General features: G+C 42.5%; 1 protein-coding gene across 1 annotated transcript in view; it reads right to left on the reverse strand.

The window, feature by feature from the left end:
• Window positions 1–377: 377 nt before the first annotated feature.
• The window catches only part of ADAMTSL1 (ADAMTS like 1), a 461995-nt gene continuing 450126 nt past the window's right edge, over window positions 378–12246 (reverse strand). Inside the window, exons 27-30 of the mRNA XM_075137804.1 lie at window positions 9680–9887; window positions 6507–6616; window positions 5294–5514; window positions 378–3715 (exon numbers count right to left, since the gene is read on the reverse strand). Coding sequence (XP_074993905.1) covers window positions 3609–3715; window positions 5294–5514; window positions 6507–6616; window positions 9680–9887 — 646 coding nt within the window. The 3' untranslated portion in view covers window positions 378–3608. The remainder of the gene's footprint in view (window positions 3716–5293; window positions 5515–6506; window positions 6617–9679; window positions 9888–12246) is intronic.

Below are 12246 nucleotides of genomic sequence, written 5' to 3' on the forward strand. Positions count from 1 at the left end.
GGTCTCCTGTGGGGAACGCTTCGGCACCGCATTTTTCTGCTTGTTGCAGAACTGTTTTGCTTCCTTGAGGAAAATCAGTAGGGAGATCAAAACTGGAAGCTTGCTTCAAAGGTTTTGAAGGCTTTTTGACTTGACTGGTAACTACAGACATATGCATAAAAAGAGACTAGTTATTCTCTTGAGAACCTATGCTGGCCTGCTCTTCATTTTACATCAACACCAGCTTCTATTCTTGTTTTACTGAAAATGAATGACTGAATTCCCATTGTCTTCAGTACTGTTGCTTGGAAGTCTTAGGTCTGGTCTTTGGCTTGCATCTCTGTGTATGTTTATGTATGTGAGGTATTATTTACCTGCAGTGTAGGTGTCTAAAAAGCATATACAGAAACATCATACTAGGGAAATTTTCAGTAAATCAGAGCAAAATCACTGTTCCCTTTTAGAAAAGACATCATATCATTTGTTGTAAAAGGGCAACAGCAGAACCAGCTTACTTTTCAAAACTTGATTTTGTCTTTGTTAAGAGAAAATGCTTTCGCTTTATTAATTTTTTTTCTTATTTCCCCTCTCCCCTGTAATTCTCATCATTACCAGGATTCCTTCTATGTATACAGTTGATGCTTCAAGGAGTTGCAAGCTCCATTACTGAAGGCAGCAGCGACCTATAAGGAAACACTGAAGTAATAGGGGTTGCTTCATGCCATAGGTTGCTGAGGAAAGTCACAAGATGTCTTTAAGCATTGCTGCATAGAACAAAAGGAGTATACTTTTACTGATTTCCATGATCCTAGGACCAGCAGTGGTGGCTTTGTACTTCTGCAAGAGTAATAGAGGCAAGACATTAGCAAAAAAGAATAAAGCAGGGCAAATGAAGAATTAAAACAGATCTCCAAGACAGAGTGCAGAATCTTAATGGCTGGAGACTTTTAAAAACAAGTTAAGACATCCTCTTTCCCCAAGGCAGGTAGATCATGTGTACTTTGTGTTGTGTGCTGTTATCATAATACAGAATAAGGACAGAGTACTCCAACACCTTTGCTACTTTGTTTGGCTTTTGTTTTTAAGATTAACAACACGTCAGACAGCAGTAGATAAATAAGGAACCTGCATTACTTGTACAAAAAGTTATATAAATACAAGTTTGTTGTTTTGTTTTCTTTTTAGAGAAGGAAAGCGTCCTTTCATAAAATATCCAGCAATCCTTATTTTAACTGGGATGCTGCCAAGTCACAATTCAGAGGACAGACATGTGAAATTAAATCCACACTGTGCAGAGACAACACAGTGGCCCCTCCAGATCTGATCCTTCGTGTTTATCCTATGCACAGTTACACAGCTACTATTCAACATGTGATCATCTGAATGTTTTGCTATTAAACAAATGAAAATACTTCTCTGTACTGCTTTTTGTTAACTACTGTACTAGAAATATCCACCACATCGTCATCATTATCGTTATTATTATTGTTGTTAAGGAATTGTCCTTCATTCCATGCATAATTATAATTTCACAAGTTAAAACCATCATCCCTCCCTCATGTCATAGTTTATAAAGCACTCTGTGCACAGTGAAGCAGATCCCCAATTAAATGCAAATGCTATTAAAATTAAGAGAAATACACTATTACTGTTGATTTTAGAGGAAAAAAATTCTGGGGAGATTTAAAAAAAACCCCAAAATAGTTTTATCTGGACAAAATAATGTACAATTATTAATATTGCACTTTTTGTACAAGAAATCCTAATAAATATACAGAAAAGATATACATTTACATACATAGAAAGACATTCTTCTTTTTTTAAATAAAAAGTTACACTGATGCTTAGCAACATTATTTCTTGAAGACCCATTTGTAGTAAGAGCATTCACTGCCAGATGTGTTTTGAAGTAACCCAACTTGAGACAGTTTAATGTCATGAGCCTGGCACTGACCTCAAAAGTTTTGCTGAAAAATCCACATGTCATGGAAGCCGTAACACAGCAGTCTTTGAACAGCATTTCATTAACGTATAACAAGGCATGAGCCCCACGGGGGGTGACAGGAGAGGCACAACCAAGCCTTTAATTTAGAGATGGTCTTGAACCAAAGCCTCAGATCCAGATAGTTCTCCTCTCTTCTTTACAGTTTCATGATGCTCAAACATCCTACTTTGCAGATTTCCTAACTTTAGAGCCCTATTCTGAGCAGAGCAGAAACTGCCCAGGAACTAAGAGGATGAAGCACTTCACTGGCTGAATAACCACTGCAGCTGGCCAGAGGGAAAGACTCACAAACAACATGCAAAGTCGTGCTGTGGGTGTGATGTTTGAGCCTCACGTTTTAGATCATATCTTCAGGGTGTTATACATGGGCTTAAAAATGTGCTGCTTTATAGCACCTGTTTTGTTGTGGGAGGCAGCTGGAAAGGAGCAAGTTTGTTAAAAATTATTGGCACTAGTCCTCTGGGGCTGATGCTGAATCCATTCTGTTTCTACTGAGTAGGAATAACCACAAGAAATCAGAATACAACTCTTTTCTACTACTTGCCCAAAAGGCTTGGCTGCCAGGAGAGAGAAATTTCATGTTAGCAGGATAGGAAAACCCACTTCCTCAAGTTGCTTTCCAAAACCCCAGGTATGAAAGCACCTGAACTCTGGGAACTGGTACTCCTCTTTTTTCCAAATAAGTGTTAGTAGGATGGAGTATGTGAAGTAGCTCCTGTTACCACAGACAATTGCTATCTTTCCTGCCTGTGCTCTCTACAGGACAGCATTTGCAGGTTTGTACTACAGTCTGTCAATAGCAGATCATACTTTCTCTCCTTCTCCTGGATAATAATTAACATCCATCACCTCACCTCTGTGCTGAGGGCAACCCTCCTATCCCCAAACCTCCCTCACAAGCACAACCTGGGAACATTTTCAGGTGTGTTTTAGACTCACTCATGTTACACACCGTTGTTCAACTTCCCCAGACACCATATCCTCAAATATCTTGAGGATCTTCCACTGAAATAATTTGAAGGCCTGGCATGAGAAGGAGAGATGGATTTAGAAAGAAAAAAATCGAATCCAATCTTGGATGTAACAAATAGATTTATAAAGTGAAATCATATGCTTGTATTCTCAAAGTAGTCTAAGATAGATGAAGTATCTGATACTGCATAGCTGAATGTTTAGTTTAGCCTTTTTTTTTTTCTCCACTACCCCATGACCTGTCAAGCTGTTTGATTACTTGTTTCATATTGTGGTGGCCCAATGTGATGCTAGGTTTTTACTCTGATCCACTTCCCTATCTGTCTGTTGATGTATCCCTATGCACATACATGGGGCAGCTCCACTCCACTCAGGCCCATGTCTGGTGGTGTGAGGCTCACTGACTCTTTGTGGTCTACCCTCATGACCGTGTTTTGCTGCATTCTGTCTCCCAGATTCATAGAAGGGAAAACTTGTCAAGTCCCTTTACAACAATGATTTGGTAAAAGGCTTTCTTTTTTTTTAAAAAGGGAAATAAATAAATAAAATGAAAAAAAGAATTCCATTCCATTTATATTTTCTGTAAAAGTCCTTGCCTCATTGAAGCAAAGGCTGTGATCCCCTTGTTCCTCCATTTTCGTTGCTTTTGTCTTCAAGCTTTTCCACAAGTCCCACAGCAGCGTGACTTGAACTGGGTGAGCTGGCAAAGTTTGAGTTGCTTCACTTTCTCACAGTACCTTGTGGTGTCTCTGCACTCCACTGCCGAAGGGGAAACAAACAGGAGAAATGGTGATGAAGCAATGAAAGAAGGATTTCTTACCTGAGAACATTTCATGGGGTGGCTGAGAGGGGGACCAAGACAGCTTTGCGTTGGGAGGTCTCACTATGAGCGTGAGCTTGACTTGCTTCAAAGACTGAGCGGGGACTTCAAGCAGCCAAAGGCTCAAAAGAGAACGTGGTGGACAGCCTTTGCTTTCAGAGCCTGAGGGGAGGTCTTCTGAGGCTGCTCCAACACTGTCAGTTTGTCATCTACCAACATTTTAGGGAGGCTTTAGGAGTTTCATAACAGTTGTTAAACCAAAGATGAAGTAAATAAATAAAACTGGAAACTTATTTTAACAGAGTAACTCAAAGGCACTTTGGCCAACCTTTTGCATTTGAAAGGACAGTGTGTGGGAGTGCCACCCCAGCTAACTGGGTGTTGTGTTATGCTTCTCACATGTGTGTTGCAGAACACAGCCTGGGGTGAAGATGTTAAGATGCTTTTTGAACTCCCCCTAGGACTTAGGTCCTGGTATCATTTGGACAGTTTTTACGGCCCGCAGCCTCCTGCTTTTGAGCTCCAGATTGGAAAATGTCCAGTATCCCTGCAAGACCTTGGGTGTGTTGTTGCCTGAGGGACTTCCACTTTCCATGCTAAGGCTGGAAAGGGGATCATCAGAGAGCAATTGTACAGCCCTCTCCAGTGATGTCTGTGCCAAATAACTCCACTGTTGTCTAGATGTGTAGCAGGAAGAGGCTGGAGGGACAGTAAAGGCCTTGCTTGGTACAGGTAAGCTCCCTCAGCCCTTCCACTTCCATTAGGGCACCCAAAACTCAGCTCACGGGTTTGGACCTATGAAGTTTGCTTTGCCTCTACTTAGAGAGAGTGTCAGAGCTGGTGTGGTCGTAGGCAAGCACAGGCAGTTTCTGCTGCTGCTTCTGCGATGATTGCACAACAACTGGCTTGCATGCTAGATCTACCCATCAAAATCAGCATGTGAAACGCGAGCTGGGCCAAATAAAAAGAAAGATAGTGATTTAAACCAGTGCTGCCTGGTGTTTCCCAAGCGGACATTGCCATCGCAGGGCATCGTTTCCAAAGAGGAACATAATCTGTTCTTTTTTGTTTTTTTAAATATTTGTGACTTTTTTAGTCCTTTGGCAGGACCAATTAGTTGCTTGTCACCCGAAAGCAAGCAGCCTCCACTCCAGGAATTCCCATCATCAACCTTCCCTACTGGATTTAGATTTACTGTATTTTAACTATAACCAGCAGCCTGTGATTCGTGTTTTTCTTTCTGTTTGTACCATTTACGGAAAGTTAAGACTGCATCAGCCATTTCACATGCTATTAGCAAGGGGACACAATCCCAGCTCTAACACCATCGCCAACAAACTGCAATGGGCGCCATTCCCTCCTGGGGTGCTGAGTTTTGGACACCACAATTTGCACATGTTCAGGCTGGAGGTTCCCCAGGACCCAGCTGCAAGGTCCAGTGCTGCATTTCTGAGAGGTGGCTCTGCCTTCTTTCCTCCCCCCGTACCGCACTGCCTCCCCTTCTCTCAGCAACATACCGTTTTCACAGGGTGTGATGTTGCAGCGCTGCCAGTTCGCGGGCCGTGGCCTCCAGGAGCAGTGATGCTCCAGCACGGGCTTGTTGGTGCGGACGTGCACGCAGTCCACGCGCCGGGACTGGAAGCCGTAGTTTCCGCATGTAGCCGTGCAGACAGTCCACAGGCTGACCCTCCAGTGCACGCCGCAGACGTCGGTCCAGCAATTCTGGGTGCTCAAAGGCCTGCGGGCAGGAGGGAGGGAGGGGTGACCCATCACCATGCTGCTCAGGGAGCAAGCGCATACCACTTTGGATCTCATGGAAGCTCCAGGGACAGCAAGGCTTGCATATCCCAAATGTAATTTGCTCAGAGCAACATATGGGTCAGGTCTTCAACGGGTGCAAGTGGGGGTAACTCCAGTGTACTGAAAGGCAGTTTGTAACTGCACTCAAGGACCAGACCCTCAGTGGGCGCACACTGGTATAGCACTACTGGAGCTAAATGACTGTTTGAACCATTTGAGGATTTGGCCGAAATGTCCTCTCCACGAAGTGCCAAACCAGAGGTCCACTGAAAAGAATGCAATGAGTGAAGTGGTAACTCATGACACAGCAGGGCTTTGCAACTTTTTAATGGCTTTCCAGCCAATGGGAACAAAACTGACTCTCTGAAACCCTCCTTCTTCCTTTAATGCAGTCTTACAGACAATGCATAGGCACTCTTGGTTCCCATCTATTTGTCACACATATAATGAAAATACATGAGTGGGAGCCAAAGAGCCAGTTATATTAATTTTCAGTCACGATCAGGCATGATTTACATACCTAAGTCTCATGTAAAGTAAATACATCTTTACAGTGTTGACAGTGGAGTTTATCTGCAGGAAAACAAAAGCTGTGGAGTCCCTTTTTTTCCCCAGTTAGAGCTTGTGTTTAAATAAGAGAGAAGAAGACTGGCAGTTTACAAAGCGATAGTACAGCCTTTCAGTCAGGATTTGGCATGCCTAGAAGACTTTCCAGTTGTTGACCCACTAGTGTTTTTTTCTGGGGCTTAAAGGAACAAATAGTGATGCCTGGGTTTAAGCCTGGTGAGATTTGTACCACATAACTGCATGGGTTGCAGCATGACCCGTTTGTTATACAGGGGAAACCCAAAAGTTCTCAGTTAGGTCACTAGTCCATTCAACATCTCTGCAAAGGGTAGTGATTTCAGACAGAAGAGACTCCTGTCCTACCTTGGTAGGGCACTGCATTGATCCGATGACACAGAAGTCCCATCTTTGGTCTGGCAAAATATCTGTCTGTGCTGTACAGCCAGTCGTGGTCCAATGCAAGGACCGTTACACTGTGAACACAGAAAAATCACTTAAGGGGTGTAACAGGCAGGACATGTTCCCCTTTTATAAGACTGCTGGTGAAGTAAAGTGCATACTGCTGTGCAGTGACTGTTGGGCTTTTGAGTACTTCCTGCAGCTCTGCAGAATTTGAAGGCTAAGCATGCAGTCATCTTCTGCCCTACCTCACTCTCCTCCAGAAGCATTAAAACTTCATTTCTGTATCTGCTTTGTAGATTCATTACCTCTCCTCTTCAATAGTTTAATCTTAAATACATCTGTTAAGGCAAATAAAATGCTCTCATGTCATTAGCCAAGAGCCTATGATCCATACAGCAAATTTCAATACATTCCTTTTATTGTGCATTTTGCAGCTTGTACTATCACAATTTATGGGCAAATTGTTAATAACCAAGAACACACTGAACCAAGAACATATTCCACTCTGTTTAATAAAAGCATTGCAGGACAATAAACAAAAGCAGCAAGCATGACGAACACAGCAGATCTGCAAGCTTGCTTCAATACTGAGGTTATTCTAACCTATTCAAGCTTACCAATCATATGCTTACTGTTTAACTCTTCTAATCGTCTCCTTTGACTAAATCATAATTAGCTATAGGTATGAAACATGTATTTGTGTTCTTTTAAAATTATATCAACTGTTAGGAAACAGTTTGTTTTTCTAAGTATCTGGAAATTATATTCAAGAATAGACTGAGGGTTGCAAAAAGGGACCTTAGTGTGAGGGAGGAATTTTTGCCAGGGGAGGGCTGCTGACTAATCCCTCTGCCCTCTCCATCCCCCCATTAGTAGGAGCCCTATTTCACACTACCATGCACTCCTCACATAACACTCCCTTCCTGCCGCTAATTTTTCTCTTCCTGCCAACTGGGAGAGAGAAGCAGTGACTGCCAGGTTTCTCATTGCTCCCAGTCAACGCCCTCATTGAGCAAGGTGGATGGAAATGTCGTTCACTGGAGTATGTGGAGCACTTCTGTGATATCTGCAGGGTCTAGCAGTCCTCATCACCTGAGGACTCAGGAAGCCTGAGTCACTAGTTTTAAAATACCATGGGATTACACAGTGGAGATCAAAATGCCAGTAACATTAAATGAAGGAACGGAATTCATTCCAGAGGTGAGGGTAGAGCAGGTAGTCTGTTTATTTTCCCTGTGAGTTGGGAAAGTTGGTCACTAGACCTGGGCAACAGGGATCTGATACCCCATGATACTACCGAGAAAGTAATTGATCCACTGAGCCACTGAGCCAGTGATATGTTCGTAACTGTAATTAGACAACAGTCTTCTGGCGTGGAGACTGCGCTGTATAAAATCATGTGGACTTGATTTTTTTTTTTTAAGCTAAGTAGAAGAAATATTATATTATAACACACAGAGGTTAGGTCTAACAAATTAATTCAGATCTCTTTGATTGTATCAGCTGAGTATGATGTCATGGGGAACAATATAGCCCATAATGATCTACAAAATAAGGATGAGGTAATTGGCTTTTTGCAAGGATAATCCAGTCCTTACTTGGAATTCCACAGAGAGTGAAAATTTGCTTCTTTCATATGAAACGATAATTCCAAGCTTTACTCATAAATGTAATACAATAACACAATCACCTTTCATGGGAGAGATTTCCAAAATACACAGGCAAAGGTTAAATGAAGTTGTTTTCAACAAGTTCTAGTTCCTGGAGACACTTTTTACTAACAACATCATAAAAACCCTTGATGCAGCGCAATGTATTGTGCATATTACCCCAAGCAAATACAGAATGCATGTGGTTACTAGTAACAAACTATCGTATTACTCTAACCTTTAATACAATGAGATAGCATTTGCCATTGTTTTCAAACTGACTTACTACACGCTAATTAGAAAAGGAGGCAAAATATTTCATGATAGCTCACTATATGTCAAGACTGATAGTTATTACTCTCGGTAATTGTTTTCTTCACCTCTTCTTGCATGGTAAAAAGCCTCACTTCTATACCTTTACCTGACTCATTATTTCAATTAGATGTATGACTACTTTGGTTTTGTCAAACTGCTCTTTCTTCTTCCCTTTGAAAATGTTTATTTCACCAAAAGTAATGTTAAAGTAGTATTTGTATCTGGCTTTAACCTCTAGCAATTGGCTTCTGTGGTTTTAATCCTGTCTCTCATTCACCCTGGAATGTTATACTCCCATGTGAATCACCACTCTGGAGGTCTTTGGGCTAAATCTGTGAGTTTCTACCCCTAAGTCTGGACTGTAGTGGACTCAGCAACTTTCACATATGGCTCAGTCAAGCTGGAATGGAGAAAAAAGGGAGGAAAGCACATAGTAATGACTGGTCCCAGGTTATAATTGACTACATATTGACAAGTGTCTTTTCAGGAAACCTCATAGCTCACAGAAAGACAAAACCAAAACTCTTCTGTGGATTTCTACAATAAAGCAATTTAACTCTAAATACTCGGAACATTTGGTGTTTATGGAGTGAAGCTTTTTAACACCTGATCTTTGTATGAAGCTGCAAGGAGAAAATTTAAAGATCTGCAAAATAGCATGAAGTAGTCTGAAAATGCTTTTAGCCCCCATTCTGCTTTTTGTCATGAAGCAATTCAAGACAGCTCCCACTTTTTGGTGTTCTCAGGCAACATCAGCAACTTTGGAAAACTGGTTTATTGTACAACCCCCTGATCCAAACCTATCAGTCCTGACTCCTGCCAGCCAAAACTGACACACACTCACTGGGTTGTAAGGGGAATTAAGGCCTGGAGAAGGCTGTTTCCCAGATGTGTCACCTGTCACCATAAAGCTGAGCTGCAGACCTTTCCACTGGGGACGATAGAGGGGTCACAAGTAGCATTTATAGGGATTGTGAGAAGCTACAGAAATCCAAGCATGCAGTGCATCAATTATGGAGTTGAAACAGCTGAGCAAATTAGTTGCCTCCTCAAAAGCCTGCAGACCATAACCTAAAGATACCAGGGTGCAAAATCACTCCTCTCATTTTCTGTCACTTTTTTCTAGCCCACACTATGAGACTGTCCTTGGACTGCTGGCTTGTTCCTTACCTGGCCCCAGGAGGAGGACACCCACTCAACACAGGGCTGCCTGTTACAGTTCTGTGTGTCCACAGGGCGCTTGGACACCTGGGCACAAGCCTCATTCGACATTGGGACCGAGCTGCCTTTCGCTGTCAGACGCTGACACGTCACTCGCCGCATCTGGATGCCTCCACCGCAGCTCCGTGTGCAAGGAGACCATGATGTTACCATCCATCTGTGACAGAAAGGTGAACAGATCAGGGAGTAGATACGTGCCACTATGATCTGCAGGATCATTGGTGTCAACAGGTCTTTATGTATTGGACCAAGGAAAGGCAACGATGGCTTGGTCCATTTACGATGCGATCCTGGAAGGTGCTGAGTGCCTCAGCCTCCCATAGTAGTCACTGAAAACTGCTCAGATGATGAAAGCTGAGAAAAGAGCACATTTTTCATGAAATTAGCTTTCTACTTTTCTACTTCTTTCCACTGCACCACGGAGGCCTCGGTCACAGGCTAGAGTCATGATGCCAGCAACGACTAGCCCATTTACACTGTCTCCATAAAGTTGCTGGAGTAGCTCACAGGCCACTTTGAACTCGCAGCTGACAGAATAGCCAAAAGCCTGCTGGGTCCTGCTGGTGTCTGCCTGCTCTGTTATGTCCCTGACAGCTGGGAAAATCCAGAAAAGCCTGAAGATTCTTCAGGGATGGGGCCAGTGCATAGTCAGCCCAGGGATAAAGGACACCTTTCTACTTTCCTCTTGAGCTCAGACCATGTATTTGCCAGCTGAGGCTGAGGCTCTGAACCCCTATGTGCTGGTGTTTAAAAAATCCACCCTAAGTATTAAAAAGCCTGTAACAACAGAAAATAATAGTCCAGGTCCAAACTCTTACTAAGATGGACAACACATTTTGTCTTTTTAAGGATCATTAAGTGAAACACTTGTACAGTCGGATTTGGGAAGGAAGTAGGTAGGAACAGGAAGGATGGGACTGATTACTAGTTTCCTGAAGAGTTTTATGGTCAAGTCAGCAGTTTGATTCATTAAGTTTCAGAATACTCGGCAGGATTTGTGTGTCATTGGGAGGAAAATAGAGCCTATCCTGTCCCTCACCAGCAGTGTTTATGATTACTTTACAAAATAGGCAATAGGTGTTCTCCAGTCCCATGGAGAGGCATGCATTGCTATTCCTCAGTCTTCTGTGGGTGATTAACTCCTGTGGTCACAGAAGCAACTATATAAACAAACACACTCCCAACATGGAAAACAAAAACACTGCTACTTTTTTTCATGCAGTTTGGTGAGGTTGAATCTGAAGTTTCCACACCCCTCGTAAAGCTCTGCTCTGCATTTCAATCAACTTTTATTTGCAAGCTTACATCTCAGCAGTTTCTCAGGAGCTGAGGGAGGATTGTGGGCTGCGTTACAATTCAGAGAAGGTATAAAAAGACATAAACCATTCCCAAGGAATTTACTGCCATCACCAAGGAAAACGGCTGCTAATGAGCGTGTTTCATATTTCACCAAATCTCTTTTGGTTTCCTTCTTATGACTCAGCTGGCAATTCAGAAAACATTTGCCTGCAAAGAGGGGTAGGTATATATTTTAAAAGGTAATTAAACAGAACCTTGCCATATACCCAAGACACAGCAAGAGTGGTAAATCTGGCTGCTTACTTCTCATCAGGTTGCTTAGCACCTCTCCTTGCCTCAGCTTAGACTCTCTTTTTTAATACAAGTCCCAAATCACTGTTGAATGAGAGAAGGTGCACTAAATTTCCCTTGAGATCCTGACTACTTTTAAGTGCTTGTATACGGAAACACACCATGTCCACTGTGGAAATAAGGGAGAGGGGGGAATAAAAACCCAGAAAAATATGGAAAAGCACGTTTATACATCTCAGCTAAGGAACTACTGAATTGCAGAAGTAGAATATTTTTAACATATAGGGAGTATAACACTACGCTGACTCTCTGGGTAGGCACTAAGGATGTATTCTTCTTTGCACCAAAGGGTGTCAAAGAAGGAAAGTGCTTTGCGAGGGGAGGAAGCAGCCGAGGAAGACCTAAGTGTAGTTAGAAGTCTTTCAAGCTATCCTGACTGCATTGTGTTTAACAGTAACTGAAAAACAGGGGATTACAGGGGCAGAGAGTTACAATCCCAAGGAAACCACAAGCAGGCAATCTCCAAAAGGAGGCAGAACTCAGTTTGACCCCCCTTCGTGCCCACTAGATCTGATGGGATGTGCCCATTTTACAAAAGACATTTCTACTCTGCTAAGGGAATTCTCTGCAGCTGCAGCTACAGTCCTGCCCATATTGATGTTCAGGCAACACAGAAATAAAACCCCCAAACAGCTGCTAAACCTTGCTTCTTGTCTGTTATATTGTTGGGGTTAACTAGTATGAAGCCATGTGGAACAAAAAAGAGGTAAGACCCTACAGTTCTTATGTGACAAAATTTCCATATGTACAGAGCTCAGAACAGGTATGATATTTACATCCAACATAAGGTGAGGCTGGAATCACTCAAGACAACTCAAGTGTGAACTTTGCTAATAAAGAGTAGTTAATAGCCTCTCTATTATTTT

Source organism: Calonectris borealis, chromosome Z (genome assembly GCF_964195595.1).
Source record: "Calonectris borealis chromosome Z, bCalBor7.hap1.2, whole genome shotgun sequence".
In the NCBI taxonomy this organism is placed as follows: Eukaryota; Metazoa; Chordata; class Aves; order Procellariiformes; family Procellariidae; genus Calonectris; species Calonectris borealis.